Source organism: Aethina tumida, chromosome 2 (genome assembly GCF_024364675.1).
Source record: "Aethina tumida isolate Nest 87 chromosome 2, icAetTumi1.1, whole genome shotgun sequence".
Lineage (NCBI taxonomy): Eukaryota > Metazoa > Arthropoda > Insecta > Coleoptera > Nitidulidae > Aethina > Aethina tumida.
Window position 1 is genome coordinate 19,112,262 of NC_065436.1, and position 19,014 is coordinate 19,131,275.

At 27.2% G+C, this 19,014-nt stretch overlaps 1 protein-coding gene across 2 annotated transcripts in view; it reads right to left on the reverse strand.

Annotated features, from left to right (window-relative positions):
• The window catches only part of LOC109601018 (mental retardation GTPase activating protein homolog 4), a 117,574-nt gene extending 98,938 nt beyond the window's left edge, over positions 1 to 18,636 (reverse strand). For both annotated transcript variants that reach the window (XM_049964004.1, XM_049964003.1), the window contains exons 1-3: positions 18,478 to 18,636; positions 17,025 to 17,387; positions 15,786 to 16,015 (exon numbers count right to left, since the gene is read on the reverse strand). In XM_049964004.1, the coding sequence (XP_049819961.1) occupies positions 15,786 to 16,015; positions 17,025 to 17,387; positions 18,478 to 18,601 (717 nt within the window). In that variant the 5' untranslated portion in view covers positions 18,602 to 18,636. The remainder of the gene's footprint in view (positions 1 to 15,785; positions 16,016 to 17,024; positions 17,388 to 18,477) is intronic.
• Between the last annotated feature and the right edge of the window lie 378 nt (positions 18,637 to 19,014).

Sequence of the window (19,014 nt, forward strand, 5' to 3'; positions counted from 1 at the left end):
TGAATCTTACTTATTGTAAACTGTATTATTTTCTTCAAGAAATCAGTCAATATATACCACCATATTTCTCTTCAAATTTACTCACTATTAAGTACTTTCAATTAACAATAATTATCTAAAAAAAACATTATTTATTTAAATTTAGAAGTAAAAATTAAATAGATAAGAAAAATAATAACAAAATCTAAAAGCATATCAAAAATACACATATTACTCATTATTTATTTAAATTTAGAAGTAAAAATTAAATAGATAAGAAAAAATAATAACAAAATCTAAAAACATATCAAAAATACACATATTACTCATTTAGATTTAAAAGTGAATGATAAATACAAAACAAAAAAAAGGATTTATAAAGAAAAAAAATAAATTTTTAATTAAATATCTCACTAAAATTTTTCTGAATATTTTAATTGTATAAAAAGAGGAAATACAATAAAAAAATAAAAAAGTATTATTAATTTAAATTTAGAAGTAAAAATTAAGTACGCAAGAAAAAAATAAGAACAAAATCTGAAAACAACAAAAATACATATATTATTTATTTAGATTTAAGAGAGGTTATGTAAAAAAAAATTAAAAAAGATTTATAAAGAAAAAAAATTAAATACTTCACCAAAAGTTTTCTAAATATATTAATTGTATAATAAAAAGAAATACAATAAAAAAATTAAAAAATATATTATTTATTTAAATTTAGAAGTAAAAATGATGTAGATAAAAAATAATAAAATCTGAAAACATCAAAAATACATATATTATTTATTTAAATTCAAAAGAGAGAGGTTATGTAAAAATGAAAAACAAACACAAAATACAAATTTTTAATTAAATACTACACCAAAAGTTTCCTAAATATATTAATTGTATAATAAAAAACATACAATAAAAAAAGTAAAAAAAAAATATTATTTATTTAAATTTAGAAGTAAAAATTTTAGAGATAAGAAAAAATAATAAATCTGAAAACATACCAAAAATACATATATTATTTATTTAAATTCAAAAGAGAGAGGTTATGTAAAAAATGAATAACAAACACAAATTACAAATTTTTAAAATTAAATAATGGGCCAAAAGTTTCCTAAATATATTAATTGTATAATAAAAAGAAATACAATCAAAAAATAAAAAAATATATTATTTATTTAAACTTAGCAGTAAATAAGTAAGAAAAAATAATAAAATCTAAAAACATATCAAAAATACATATATTATTTATTTAGATTTAAATTAAGTCAAAATATAAAAAAAGATTAATAAAGAAAAAATACAAATTTTTAATTGAATACTTCACCAAAAGCTTTCTAAATATATTAATTGTATGCTATATATAGAAAATATAATAAAAAAAATAAAAAAATATATTATTTATTTAAATTTAGCAGTAAATAAGTAAGAAAAAATAATAAAATCTGAATAAAAATTATGTGGATAAGAAAAAATAATAAAATCTAAAAACATAACAAAAATACATATATTATTTATTTAGATTTAAATTAACACAAAATATAAAAAAAGATTAATAAAGAAAAAATACAAATTTTTAATTGAATACTTCACCAAAAGCTTTCTAAATATATTAATTGTATGGTATATATAGAAAATATAATAAAATCTGAAAACATATCAAAAATACATATATTATTTAATTAAATTTAAATTATGTAAAAAATGAATAACAAACACAAAATACAAATTTTTAATTAAATACTGGACCAAAAGTTTTCTAAATATACTAATTGTATAATAAAAATTAAGCAGAAAATAAAAAAAATATTAAGAAAATTTGAACACATCAAAATTACATACGTAACAAACACAAAATATAAAAAAATTAATAAAGAAAAAATATAAATTTTTAATTGAATATTTCACCAAAAGTTTTCCAAATAAATTAATAGTATAATATATATGTTACATATAGAAAATACAATAAAAAAAGTAAAAAAATATTTATTTAAATTTAGAAGTAAAAATTAAGTAGATTATAAAAACTTAAACACATATTATTTATCTATATTTAAAAGTGTTTATACTAAAAATGAATAACAAATACAAAATATAAAAAAAAGATTTATAAAGAAAAAGTATAAATTTTGAATTGAATACTTCACCAAAAGCTGTCTAAATATATTAATTGTTCAATAAAATAAAATACGATAAAAAATATTATTTATTCAAATTGAGCACTAATAATGTACGAAATTGAAAAGCCTAAAAATAATTAACACTTTTCCTAAAATTTAAATAAAATTATTGATTAGTTATCTAAAAAAAGCTGTGTATTACTTTACATAAAAAAATATAATTAAACATCGTCCATCAAAACAAAATTTTTCGTGTTACCAGACGTCAAATTTCTCCACACGCCACGCGTTCCTGACACAGTTAATATTATATTTGTATTTCATAAAGCACTGGCAGAAAAAAAAACAATGTTTTATTAATTCCATTGATTTTCTCCAGCTGTGCATAATTGTTAGATTTTATGTTGCCTGTTTGTTTTGTTCTACACGCAATTAAATTTTATAATTCAATCGGCGCCCACAGACCGACACGACGACTAAATTAATAACTCCAACTGAGATTGAAGGATTTAAAAATAAACTTTATATCCAATTAGTACCAATTAAAACAGAAAAACTTTTAAGTCCATATACAGGTTTGAATATGTAAAACATCTTTTACAACAGCGAATTCTTCACCACAAACGCAGCGAGAAGAACGACATGTCACAGTGTGTCACCTCGACGGGTCCTGAGAGCGTAAACTTCGAACGGCCAATTGATTCTGTAATCTTTTCAATTTACTGCATGTTATTGGTACGACACAATGGCGATGGACATGGAAGATAGCGCGGAAACGAGACGACCTGCCGTGACCGTTTAGTACGGGAACCAACGTCACTTTTGGGAGATCTCCGATGACGAAGATCCCGAATGATGAATCGAAAATAAATTGTTCAATAGCGATCGTGAAACTGTTTATTTATTAATATTCGATGGTATCAAAAGATTTTGATCCCACATCACGCAACTGAAACTGAAGAGATACAAAGTTTATCAAAGGATGGTGAAGAAAACGTTACATTCCTGGTGATACAGAAACTTCTTTAAACGCCCGGACTAGTTATTATTTATTAACCAAAACGACGTACACCGTGACCACAAGACCCCAAGGGTGGCGATTCCTGGAACATCACGGAAAATTTTTTGAGACGGCGCCTCACTCACAGTGGAGACTTGTGTCGCAATATGGGAGCAGCCGGAATGGACCCCCGCAGCATTCATCCGTCCCATTTAATGCCGAATTAATATTATTCGACGCATGGGCGTGTGTTCCAACGAAACGTCGTCGTCCACAATTTATTTTATGTTGGAGACGATAACCATTAGCTTTATGGACGGTTAGGATTTAAGGAACTGCCATGGACGTAACGGACAAATCGATTGTTTCGTAATGCTATTGGAGAAGGTGCGTCTTGGTATAATTCGGCCATTTAATCGATGGTTTACTGTGTTTTTAAGAAACCCCAACTATTCCACACGGTGCCAGTTATTACTGTGTCATTAGTGTTATTTATAGTCAATATAGATTGACAATTTTTTAACCAGGAGGATACATTTATGGGTTGTGGTGGCTTTAATTTCCACAAATTTATTGTTAATATTGACCAAATTTGATTTCAACATCAAACGTATTAATATAATGATGTGACTTCATATTAATAAAGAACAATTCTAATGGAATAGCCGCGTTTAAGATAACGTTAATGTGCGTCCTATAAAATTAATTAATTTGTTGGCGCATGAAAAAGCATTTTAATCATTAAAACTTACATAATTCCACGTTCTTAATCTAAATTGCACCGACGCTTATGCAATTCTATTATGTCAGTATATATATTTTTTGTGATCATTAAATTTATCGATGGAGAACTCGAAGCAAATTGGTTGGCAATAGCTTCTAGGGTGAGAATTACGTGTAATATTTACTTGATAACTCGAACATCGATTACTCGAATATTTTGTTTACTCGAACTAAATATTTGGCACAATCTACGATAAGTACAATTTCTCCTACCTCAGGTAAACTCCTCGAGTTTTTTCCTTTCCGATGATACCTGTCTTATGGCCAAACCACATTCCTTGTTGGCAATAGTTCTAAGACCAATTATCTATTGATTAGAATAATGCCGAAAACTCCTTCAATTTACTATAAGGTGTTTACATGATTACAATATCCTAAATGTAAAAAATGAACAACAAATACAAAATAAAAGAAGAAAGATTTGTAAAGAAAAAATATAAATTTTTAATTAAAATACTTCTCCAAAAGTTTTCTAAATATATTAATTATATAATAGGAGGAAATACAATAAAAAAGTATTATTTATTTAAATTTAGAAGAAAAATTAAGTAGGTAAGAAAAAATAATAACAAAATCTGAAAACATATAAAAAATACATTATTTATTTAGATTTAAAACTGAGAGGTTATCTAAAAAATGAATCACAAATATAAAATTTAAAAAAGATTTGTAAAGAAAAAAATAATTAAATACTTCAGTAAAGGTTTTCTAAATATATTAATTGTATAATAAAAAGAAATACAATAAAAAAAGTAAAAAAAATATTATTTATTTAAATTTAGCAGTAAATATTATGTAGACGAGAAAAAATAATAAAATCTAAATAAAAATTGTAGATAAGAAAAAATAATAAAATCTAAAAATATATCAAAAATACATATATTATTTATTTATATTTAAAAGAGAGAAGTTATGTAAAAAATGAATAACAAACACAAAATATAAAAAAGATTAATAAAGAAAAATACAAATTTTTAATTGAATACTTCTCCAAAAATTTTCTAAATATATTAATTGTATAATAAGAGGAAATACAATAAAAAAAGTAAAAAAGTATTATTTATTTAAATTTAGAAGTAAAAATTAAGTTGGTAAGAAAAAATAACAAAATCTGAAAACATATCAAAAATACAAATATTATTTATTTAGATTTAAAACTAAAAAGTTATCTAAAAAAGGAATCACAAATACAAAATTTAAAAAAGATTTATAAAGAAAAAAATAATATATTTATTAATAATATTAAATACTTCACCAAAGGTTTTATAAATATATTAATTGTATAATAAAAAGAAATACAATAAACAAATAAAAAAAATATATTATTTATTTAAATTAAGCAGTAAATATGTAAGAAAAAATAATAAAATCTGAATAAAAATTATGTAGATAAGAAAAAATAATAAAATCTAAAAACATATCAAAAATACATATATTATTTATTTAGATTTAAATTAACACAAAATATAAAAAAAAATTAATAAAGAAAAAATACAAATTTTTAATTGAAAACTTCACCAAAAGCTTTCTAAATATATTAATTGTATCATATATATATATAGAAAATACAATAAAAAATTAAAAAAATATATCACTAAAAGTTTTCTAAATATATTAATTGTATAATAAAAGAAGATATGATAAAAAATTAAAAAAATACTATTTATTCAAATTGAGAAGTAAAATTAACTCCTACAATTTACTATAAGGTGTTTACATGATTACAATATCCTAAATTCTAAATGGATTTTTCTAATTAAATCTTAAACACAACCCCTACAATCTTAATGCTTATATTTTGCAATTAGGTTTCGTGTGAGAAAACCCATGTATGAAAATGTCGATACAGCTATTCTGGAATGGTTTAATCGTAGCTTTTTTTTAAAATGAAAATAAAAATCCTTTCGTCAACCACAAATAATGGACTTTTTTGCATTAAAATAACTTTACATAATATAATACATAGTAATAATAATTATATTGTATGTATATTATTATGTATTACATTTTTTATAGGTTTCAAAATATTATTTTTGATAAGTAGAGTACTTTATCAGTCTTTTGTAATATCTAGTTTAAATCATCCTTACATGATAACTTTCTAATAACTTTAACTCTTTAATAACTCTATTTTTTGTGGTTCGAGTTATCGAAGTTTGAATGTATTTACAGAAATTTAGATTTAGATATGCCTAACGCGTAGCAAATTAATGTGGTTTGGATAAGTGAGACTAAACTGACGTTATAATATAATCTGCCAGGAAGGTACCTCCCAACCGCATTCGGACCGTTTACATCTAATTATAAGACAAAATGTAGTCTCACGCTTAAATCAATCAAAGCGAACCTTATTTGTTCCATTAGATTGAAATAATAATACTCATCTTGTATCCAGGTCCGTATTTTACTTAAGTATAGGTAGTACCAAACTGATGTAATGTAGGTTATAGCTATTCCAGCCAACAAGTTAAATACAAAAAGATTCATTTTTGGTGATCATGTGAAATTGTGAATATTATTGTAAATCAAAAAACTATAAGGGAAATAATAATAATAATACCCATTTTCTTTTATTTTTTAGCTTATATGAGTTTTTTGTCCAGAAGCCAAAATTTATCTAAATAAATCAATTATCTAGTAGCAAGAAATACAATCAATTCAATAGAATACATTTGGCAACGTCCACTTCTTTCTCTTTCCTTATCATGTCCTGTACATTATTAAATTAAATTCGCAAAATGTACTACAAAGAAAGGCTATTGAAATAAATTCATGTATTTTATATAAGACAAATAAAACAGTAGCCAGGGCATACTAAATACAATATTCTCAAACGACATTCAACTGAAAATCTTTTTAAAAGTCCACTACTTTTAAATTCGGTCCTGCAATTGTAGAATCTCGTACCCGCGTAATAAATTGAATGTAGCACGAGCGATATGCATATTGGCATGTAATCATCGCTAAGAGTACACCTAGCCGGACCGATAACGTCCATCCAAACCCATCCATCCACCCATCCCAATATATGACTAATGACCATGCCGTCCGGAATGTGTGCAGTCATACTCATTTACGTTTACCATTTTTTCATCTTCTTCTCCTTTCCTCTTACTATTTGCTCCAATCACGACGGGTGACGGTTCCAATGTTTGTTTGGACCCGCTGCGAGCACAAATTGGCTCGTGGAAACCCACGTGTCCATCAAAATCGTCTATGTTCACTTTTTTATCGGTGCCTGACAATAAGATATTGTTGCACCTATTTTAACATCCAATTGCTCATATTGTTTGCCACGTTCGTTCGTCCGCTTTTGCTTCTATTCAACCTACATTGTGTAAATTTCAGGGTTAGCCAATCGGGCATCCTGATTAAGAGCTCCTCTACACGGCCTGAATACAATTATTACAACGAAATGAAAAACAATAAATATCCACAGCCCATCTCACTCGCACCCCATTCGGCGAAGGCACACGAACACTCCAATTAATTTTCCAAATGTAAATGACAAAAACAACAACAACACGGGGCGGAGTGGCGCGACGTGCGGGAAAAGGGCTCCCGAATTACGCGCTGTAAAATTTTAATTCATTTCGTGTATACGAACTGCGTATGAAAAGTATATGATTTAGGGTTGTTTAATTCAAGTGGCGCGGCCGAGTGGGCGGGTGCCCCTTGGTCGGGGCGCTGGGAGGGTGGTTATTTTTGCGCGGCCCGGTGCGCCTCGGGTGCTCGTGGATCTGCCGGTGACCGGGGATTAGCGGCTGTTCGTACCGGGAAAATGTTTTCCACGCATCCCCCATTCTACGCTGCATGTTTCAAATTTGTTTCCTTTTTTCTCTCATTTGTTCCTAGTAGACGTCATTATGTTTGCGGTTCGTTTTTGTGGAGATTGAGTTTTCTGATGCATTTTAATAATTTAATTTTAATTCATAAACATATTGATTGTATATCAATATGGGATATGTATAATATATATTCGATATATATCATATATTGGTCCCCCTGATAATTTCCCCATCAATAGTGTTTAAAAGTGTGTGGGCTAGATTTTAGAAGAAACTATTTTATTGTAAGATGGTTCAATAACAATATTAACAAAATAATTTAATTATAAGTTTGTATAACTAATGGATAACAATTTATTAAGATGAAACTTTCACCAATTTATTTCGTTTTTCATGCTTTGTTTGCCACATATTAATATCTCTCAATTGAGTGTAAATTGTGGAAAGTAGACCAAGGAAAAATATTTCTTTTTATCTCCTATTCAATCAAATTATAGTTATCGAGATTTGTTTTCTTTGGTATTTAACGTGATCAGATACAGTAAAAAGATTATTTTCAATAATAAGTATTGCTAATATTCTTAAGATAAAAACCTAATACTAAAATAGATTAAGATATAATTGGGGACCATCATTTTGCTAGAAAATACTGACCCAGCTGCCTAAAATATTTCTATTTGCATTTGACGTTATTTTTAGTAAGTGAATTAATTAATAAGATTATGTCTATACTTGAATTAATAATTGCCACCTTCAATAAAACTACTGACGTCATATGCTCACTGAGACATGTGATTTATGTACTCGTCAATATTAGCGTTTTTAATTCTCATTATTTTGGGAAATAATAATGTCTTCTCTTCGATAAAGTCGCAAGCTCAATGGTATTAGTGTTTTTATTCTCACTTATTTCTAGGAAATATTTTCGTATTATTTTACATTTTTATATCCTTGAATTAATCCAAGACCAATTACCTATTTTATCTATTGATTAGAATAATGCCGAAAATTCCTACAATTTACTTTAAACTGTTTACATGATTACAATATCCTAAATGTAAAAAATGAACAACAAATACAAAATAAAAGAAGAAATATTTATAAAGAAAAAATATAAATTTTTAATTAAATACCTCTCCAAAAGTTTTCTAAATATATTAATTGTATAATAAGAGGAAATACAATAAAAAAGTAAAAAAGTATTATTTATTTAAATTTAGAAGTAAAAATTAAGTAGATAAGAAAAAATAATAAAATCTGAAAACATCAAAAATACAAATATTATTTATTTAGATTTAAAACAGAGAAGGGTTATCTAAAAAATTAATCACAAATACAAAATTTAAAAATGATTTATAAAGAAAAAAATAATTAAATACTTCACCAAAGGTTTTCTAAATATATTAATTATATAATAAAAAGAAATACAATAAAAAAGTAAAAAAAAATATTATTTATTTAAATTTAGTAGTAAATATTATGTAGGTAAGAAAAAATAATAAAAAATCTAAATAAAAATTATGTAGATAAGAAAAAAATCACCAAAAGTTTTCTAAATATATTAATTGTATAATAAAAATGGTATTAGTGTTTTTATTCTGACTTATTTCAAGGAAACATTTTCGTATTATTTTACATTTTTATATCATTGAATTAATCCATTTTTAATTGTAAATTGATGAACCTCGCTATCAACAAAAGTTGATTAAAATATAACTGACCACCTCCACTCTGCTAAAATATATTGATCCAGAAATATTTTTATGCTATCTGATTAATTACTACTTATTAATACAATAAAAAAGTAAAAAAAATATTATTTATTTAAATTTAGCAGTAAATATTATGTAGGTAAGAAAAAATAATAAAAAATCTAAATAAAAATTATATAGATAAGAAAAAAATCACCAAAAGTTTTCTAAATATATTAATTGTATAATAAAAAATGGTATTAGTTTTTTTATTCTGACTTATTTCAAGGAAATATTTTCGTATTATTTTACATTTCTATGTCCTTGCATTAATCCATTTTTAATTGTAAATTGATGAACCTCGCTATCAACAAGAGTTGATTAAAATATAACTGACCACCTCCGCTCTGCTAAAATATATTGATTCAGAAATATTTTTATGCTATCTGATTAATTTACATTTTTATATCCTTGTAGTAACCGATCGATAAATAGAGTACTTTATCAGTCTTTTGTAACATCTAATTTAAATCATACATTTGATGTTAGCTTTATTTTTAAGCGAATATTAATAGTAGATTTAATTAACAAGATTGTGTCAATACTTGATTTAATAATGATCATCAGTGTATAAAGCTACTGACGTCACATGGTTACTGATATTAATGTTTTTTATTCTCATTTATTTCGAAGAAATATTTTTATGCTATCTGTTTAATTTGCATTTTTATATCCTTGTAGTAACCGAATTTTTAACAACAAAAGAAGGCTGTTTAAGATATAACTTACGACCACCCCTTTGCTAAAAAATATTGATCCAGCTGTCTAAAATATTTATATATACATTTGATGTAACCTTTATTTTTATGTGAATATTAGTAGTTGATTTAATTAACATTATTATGTCCATATTTGATTTAATAATGATCATCATCATTCCCTTTCATAAAGCTACTGATGTCACAAGCTCACTAGTATTAGTGTTTTTTATTTTCATTTATTTCGAGGTAATATTTTTATGCTATCTCATTATTTTACACTTTTATATCTCTTATTAGTCGATTTTAATTAATTGTAAATTGATGAACCTCCTGATTAACAAAAAAAAGCTAATTAAGATGACAACTGACTGACAACCATCACTTTGCTAAAAAAATATTGATCCAGCTGTCTAATATATATATATTTACATTTGATGAAAGCTTTAGTTTTAAATAAGTATTAGTAGTTGCTTGAATTAACAATATTATGTCCATACTTGAATTAATAATTATCATCAGTGTATTCCCTTCGATAAAGCTACTGACGTCACATACACACTGGTATTGGTGTTTTTTATTCTCATTTATTTCGAGGAAATATTTTTGTGTTATCTTATTATTTTGCATTTTTATATCCTTGTATTAATCGACTCTTTTAATTGTAAATTGATAAACATCCCTATCAAAAAAAAAGCTGATTAAGATATAACTGACAACCATTACTTTGCTATAAAAATATTGATCCAGCTGTCTAAACTATTTATATTTACATTTGATGTAAGCTTTATTTTAAAGTGAATATTAATAGTCGATTTATTTAATATGATTATATCCAAACAAGAAATAAAAATGATTATCAGTATATTCTGTTCCATAAAGGTACTGAAATTCACTGATGTCATTTACGTAGTAGTCATTTTCTTCAGGGGAAATATTGTTTTGTTGTAAAAAATTGTAATAATTTGGTTAATCACTCTATTAACAAAAAAGTTGTTGACAAATTAACAAATTACAAAATTCAGTATAATTTAGTTCACAGTAGCACATTTACAATAACATTTTGATCACCCCCATACGAATTGGCCAAATTTTTAATACATAGTTCAAACTCAAGTGCCTATAATAGACAAAATACCATTTTCCCAGCCTCGCAAACAACAATCCGGGGTCGCATAAAACCGATGTGGCGGGCGCGTTGCCAACAATACGGCGCTAATGTGGGCTAATTGATGCACGGCCGTTAAGGGTTTTTCAGGGGCAGGGCCCACACAAAGATCCCCATCTTCGTGTGCGATTATTAAAGGCGACACGTGGCCGCCGCGGTACGGGACTTTGCGAAATCAACGTCATGAATGGCCACGGGGTCAAACCGATGTAAATAATATGTGGTTACTATAAATCATCCGGGGAACAATAAGGGAAGTTTTGGAGTAATTGGATTATTGAGGTTGTTATTTTCAAGTGGCTTTCACGTAGTTATTTTGAAGTGGATCATTTTTAATCCGTGGGTTTATTCAGGTTTGTGTAGCAGGAAGCTTGTTAGAATGAAAATAATAAGTTCAACCCAAGGAATGGTAACTAATTTAACTTAGAAGCGATTAGTGATAAAAATCGAACGTACAAACGACAAAAAATCTTATTTATTAGTTTGCCGTTCGGGAAAAACCTCTTAGTGGGAACGCATCCCAATATGTTGCTGTAAATGGGATTCAGGAACGGACAGTGCGGCGGACGTTAATGAATTGCGAGGCGACATATAGCGCCATAAATCCGCCGAGTTGGAGCTATTGAATCGCTGAACGCCGAGATATCGGATGGATTTTAAGGCTATCGATGGGTGCGATCTGCCCCGGTGGATATTTGCGCCCCCCCTTCAATTCCGGTGGAGACGATGCCACCGCCAGTTAATTATTTTACCGTAATTTATTGCGACTTTCATCGATCGTGTTCGCTTGTCACGCGTACACAATCCTTGCGCGGGATTATTTACCATGTGAATTTGTTTGTCACAAATTGCTCTCGCCATTGGTCTACATGCATTCCTGTCGTCATTTGTTTGGTTGCGGATTTATCGCCTAATTATAAATCGTTGTCTGTATTTGCGATGTGTAATTTACGGCTCTATTTTCTGCGCTCCGTGCCGGGACGGGTCGCGGTTCGCAGCCTCTAAACAGTCGGATAGCTCCCTGCTCCCGCTGCCACTACAGCTTCGTAACGAACCAACTTAGGTCGACGTTTATGTGGCATTATGCGGGATTTCGCGCAAACGGCTGCCGCAATCTTTCTCACGAGATAATTTACTTGGAGTCCTTCGGTGGGCGGTTTTTTTTTTTTGGACAGACACCACTTCCTTGTTCCCGATAAACGAATAATACTCAAAATCAACACATTTCACTCAGTTCAGTTTATATCATTAATATCAGGTATTTGAACGTATTCAGTATACAATTTGATATTTACTGTGGGTGTCTCAACTATTTAAATTTAAATAATAATTAGTTTCAAAAAAAGCAAAAGATTCTTTTTACTTTTATAATATTAATTATATATTCCTTAATGAATATCTTGCTTTAAACTTTCAATAGGTATCATAATATTTACGATCATTGCCTTAACTCTCTCTTGTATAAACTAAACATTACTTTTATTTCATATTTCAAAAACAAATAAATCCTGTGCGCATATATCATAAATATCTGATATTTTTAATATGACACAGAAAATTTGACATAATTAATAATTAAAAGGCAAAAAATTTGATTTCTTTATTTTTATAAATTTAAGATATCCCTCAATGAAACGCTTTAAACGAATTTCATTTTTCAAAAAAATCTAACATGTATCCATTTTTGATATTTTCAGTAAATATCAAGTGCCTTAACACTCTAGTATGTGATATAAAAAATTTTAAATTAGAATTAAGAATAAGAATAATTTGCAATATAATTTTTAGTTTTAATAAAATTTATTATATCCGTTTATAAAAACCACCTTCTCAACGTATTCCATATTTTAAAAACAAAAAAATCTTGATCCATCTGAATCCTGAATGAGATATCATGTCAGTAAGTGTCCCACTATGGGACAGACTTTTTACGATCTTTGTCATGCATAATGTCTCCCTCTAAATTCAGACGGTTCAAACGTTTTTCCTACTATATATAATAAGTATAAGATAATAAATATAAGATTAAAAAGTACAAAGTTTGATTTTTTTTTAATTTTATAAATTTATTATATTCCCTGATAAAAACCTTACCTTATACAAATTTAATTTATGAAAAGCCAAAAAATCCGATATATATATATATATATATATATATATATATATATATATATATATATATTATAAAAACAAAATTTAGTTTTTAGTTTTAATATATTTATCATATCCTTGAATGAAAATCACCTAAACGAATTTCATAATTTCAAAACAATGAAATCCTGTAAAAATATACAGTAAATATCCGATATTTTAATATTTTTAATATAAATTTATAATACGATCCCTTAATGAAACTTTTATTTTAAACGTTTTTAAATTTTCAATACTATTAATATTCAATTAATATACACTGTAATACCTACTACAACTCTTATATGGTACATATAGCAAATATTAAATGATATTTATAGATTAAAGAGTAAATATTTTAATTTATTTTTATCTTTATAAATTTACATCCCCTTAATAAAAATCTTATTTTAAACGCATTTTTTAAAAGAGAAATGTATACCGTAAATATATTACATTTTGATATTTGTTAATATATAATAATAAGAGATATACATAGTATTAATTAAAAGGCAAACATTTTTGTAGTTTTATAAATTTATACCCTGATGAAAACTACGTGTCAACCATAATTTATTTTACAAAAACAAAAAAAAACAATTTATTTTCTAAATATTCGATATTTTCAGTAAGTATAAATTTTAAGAGGTAATTATTACTTAAAAGGCAAAAATTGCAACTTTTTTCAGTATTATAAATTTATGTTACGCTTCCATGAAAACCTTTTTCTAATATTTTTAAAGGCTGATAAATTCTATTTTTATTTATAAATCTTTTATTTTTATTAATTTGTATCCCTTAATAAAAATCTTGTTTTAAATGCACTTGATTTTTCAAAAGAGAAATACATATCATAAATATGTTATATTTTGATATTTATTAATATATAATAATTATAAGAGATATACATAAGTATTAATTAAAAGGCAAACATTTTTTTAGTTTTATACATGTCAACCACAATTTATTGTACAAAAACAAAAAAAAAACAATTTATTTTCTAAATATTCGATATTTTCAGTAAGTATAAATTTCAAGAGATAATTATTACTTAAAAAGCAAAAATTGCAACTTTTTTCAGTATTATAAATTTATGTTATGCTTCCATGAAAACCTTTTTTTAACAAGGCTGAAAATTCTATTTTTTATTTATAGATCTTTTTATTTTTATTAATTTATATTCCTTAATAAAAATTTTTTCAATGCACTTGATTGTATAATATAAATACAGAGAAATGTATATCGTAAATATGTTATGTTTTGATATAATATATAGTAATATAAGAGCTATACATAAGTATTAATTAAAAGGCATTTTTTTTTAGTTTTATAAATTTATACCATGTTAACTACAATTTATTTACAAAAACAAAAAAAATATATATATTCGATATTTCCAGTAAGTTTAAATTTTAAGAGATAATTATTATTTAAAAGGTAAAATATTTCTAGTTTTATAAAATTATGTTTAGCCCTGATGAATTTTTTTTTAACAGCAAGAAAATCTAATTCTTTTTTGGATAATTATTATTTATAACCCCATTTTTTGACATTTTAAAGATTACTTTTTGATTATTATTTAAAAAATACAATATATTTTTTATTATAGTTTTATAAATAAATTTTATTTTAAACGCGTTCCGCAACAAAAATGCCCGACGTGAATGAATTTAATTCTCGCATCCAAGTCTCACGGGGCGTGTGAGTTTCGTATTTTATTAGCGTTCATCAATTAGCGATGCTGTCAGATGACTTGCACATCCCGCGGTCGTCACACCGTCTTCTAGGACCCGATACCGTCGCCCTGCTCCGTTCTATTAGGAATCGTTAACATCGTGACAACAGTTCGACGGCCACGCAATAAGAAGTAAACCTTTCTGTGTCAGAAGTGAACGGTAACAATATGATTAATAAAATCGAGATGCGATGTGCCGATAAAAACCTCTCCCGTTTAATAGGCGTGTGTAATTGTTATTGTTTAATGTTTTTGGGAGCGACAGATAAATCTTACCGTTCGAATGCTAATATATCCACGCACTATTGCGTCTACTTTATATAATACCATTTATTTAATCATGGACTGTTATTATTCAATCTTAAACTGGGTTTAAATATTAATTATCCAAACGAAATAAATAACACTTAAATATATAATATAATTATTATGAACTACATGAATATGCACATTAATATGACACTGTATAGTTAATTTTAACAGATTTTATAGCTATTTGTTTAGTGAGTAAGACCGATTATCTCAACGATGCTCAATTTAAGATAAAGTTACACACCTTTTTACTAGATATTTATCTGTGTGCATACAAAACGTAATTCTACATCACAATTTGTCAAATAGGACTCATAAAACACTTACCTTTTTCTTTTTCTCCGCCGATTTCGGAGTTTTGGGACTGCTCAGTTCGTCCTCGCAGGAAGCCAGCCGGTTAAACTTTTGCGTTTTCTCCCTAACGCTCATGTTCTCCTTTTCCTCCACGTTCGTGTCGCGTTCCGCCAACACCCCGATTCCGCGTTTCGGCGTCACGGGATCATCTGTAACGCTATTTTCCACGTTTCCGTCCCTGTCCTCCATTGATTTCGTTCTTTCTGCGGCAGGACAATTAAAATTATCACCACAAGTATCTATTTATCGTAGAAATGAAAATGTATTATAAAAGTGTTATTAACTGTATTACTGCTAAGTGTTATCTAATCTATTACAAATTGCACTGAATAAATGTAACGTTTGTTATTAATACGTGGTCGATGTATAACTTTCTTAAATAAAACATGTGTGTACAATATGTGTCATACTTGCAGAACAAACAAAAATGAAACCTATTAACCAGTAAATTGTCTAATGTTAAATTAAATTTTCCAAATATACTCGTATATATTTAAATAATTATATATATTAATTATTTAATTAATATATGATTTTATTGAAACTTTGATTTATTTTGAAATAACAATTTACAAATTTGTACATTATATTGTTGCATAGAATAAAATAACATTATTATACAAACATTATAATATAATATAATATAATACGAATTTTGGTATACTATTGTTTGAATATTTAATTTGATTATATTATATTAATAACATTTTACAAATATATAATAATAAACAGTTTATCTGTTTTTATACTCAAAAAGAATTTATTATTACCTTCTTTCCTGACCTTTTTTCTGCTCTTGCGAAACATCCTTTACTACTGACACTTTATAAAGAAACAAATAAAATATTCAGGTCGAACTGCAGGAAACCTTTTTAGTGCATCTACGACATTATCTTCAACGCGAACGTATCATCTAACTTTAAAAGCCAACCATTTCACAATGCGTACTTACAATTAGCATTGAGATATTATGTTCTATTATTCCATTATAAACGAACGTTTATTGTTTTATCGTATCACGTTACACTTTTACATATGTGTATGTAGTAGTATACACAGATTTATTTTTAGAAAAATTTATAAATGCTTTGATAAACAACTTTTAATTGTAATTATTAATTAAAATATTCAAGTACCTTTGCTTTGCTTATCCATTAATTTTATAATTGATTCTAATTAATAATACGTTGGTATTATTTGTTTTTAACTTACCAATCTTAATTTTGTCTACACTTCTCCTTCTTGGGGGCGCCAACGGAGTGCCATCCAAGGAGCCCGTAATAGAAATATTATCCACCGAATGACTAGGCGAAGGAGTCACCGGAGGCGGAGGTCTATAAGGGGGCGGTTGACGTGGGGATCCCCGAACGGGACTGCCGAAATCGTAGGGCGAGGGTGGCAAACCGATACTGTTACGGGGATCACGATGTGACGGAGTTACGGGGGATGGGGGACTGCTGACGTCCAGTGAATTGGCATACTTGGACTTGAGGACGAGGTATTTTTCGTCGTTCTCGCCCTTTTTCGTGTGGGCCAGCATGTTGATGTACTGGCGGAAACGGTTGCGAGCATCCTCTGGAAGAAAAGAAAATGTTAAGTCAATTTTTCAAATTACCTACGTTTTTTGTCCATTGGTCCGATAAAAAGCGCAAGATTTTTATTAATTAATCCAAGTAGATTTTTTATGTAATAAGATCCCAAATTATTGAGTATTTCAATAAAAATTAAAAAATCATTTACTACATTATTTATTAGTATTTTATTTAATTTGAAAATGTTAATCTACAATTAAAATTGTTGAACATTTTTATGTATAAGAAATATTCATATCAAAGTTAATGATGTTTTAACATGTACAAAATTAAAGAACCCTATATAAAATTTGAGGGGACAGTCCTTTGTTAAAGGTGTGTAAAAAATAAACTTTTCACCGTCAAAATTGGTGGCTTTACAGACATTTTAGTTAGACCATCCATCTGTCAAACTTTTTGGAAAATTAATTAAGTAATATCTCAAAAACTAATGGGTTTAGGTATAGGATATGGTATAACCATTTCATTTGCATTTATAAATGAAAATTAAAAATCCAAAAATATACAGTGTTCTACTAAAAATAACAAAATTGATTGATCATTTTAACCAACCATAATACAGACAATAACAGACAGAATTTATTTATTGGTTGTATTTTACTAATGCAATTGATTTAATTAAATCTTACTGATCATCTTATTTATGTTTTAATCACAAATAAATAATTATTTATCTTATTAAAACCGATACCGTATCGATGTGACAGTTGTTTTATATTATTGGATATAAGATATGTAAATAATAATTTCATGCAAAATATGGCATATCCTTGAAGTATCACATTCTATTAATAAAAAACTCGTATATAATAACGACCGGATAGAACGGTCGCAATTCAAAACAATGTGTTTTCCCACCGTCGCAGTCAATGAACATGAACCGACGAAAATGCAGTAAAATGCACCAAGCCCATAAAGAAAACGTGCGACGTCATCGTTATAATCGATGATTACCGCATTAGTCACCGGTTTCCTGATACAATTTCACATTCCACAGGTTGTTTAAGGTTAGGCGAACGTAAACAAACACTGTAAACTCGTTTTTCGTCGATTTTGGAGCGGCGTGATCTCACCTTTTGTATGTGGATCGGTCAGGTAGGGTTTGAAGGCACTCACAACGTCGCGGTTTTTGCAAACACCGTTGTTATCGAGGAAAAATCGATGGATTTGTTCCAAAGTCAATTCACTGGGAGCCATGACACTGTTGACGGGTTGCCTACCGAGCGCGACTGCGCTTGCGTAGTTGTCAAACGATCATATGTTCAATGCCAACTGTCAAATGTTAAATGTTCAATTTTGATTTGAGTAATAAGTAGCTAATGTAATTTTTGAAATACAAGTTTTATTAATATGTTTCATATTAAATGAAAATATTTAATTTATTTGGTTACGCGCGAATCCATCGTTTCCAAGGATCACATGAACTTGTAAACAAATAAATTATTTTTTTTTTCCTCTCGGCTTTTCTATAATTTTCTTGAATTTATCTTATTGAGTGAGTGCCCTTTGAAAATGTCGTGTATGTCGCGTAATGTAATGTAATTCATTTGATTGATTTTTGTGATTTTATGGAAACTTGAAAACAATTCGGGTATATTTTTTTAAACTAT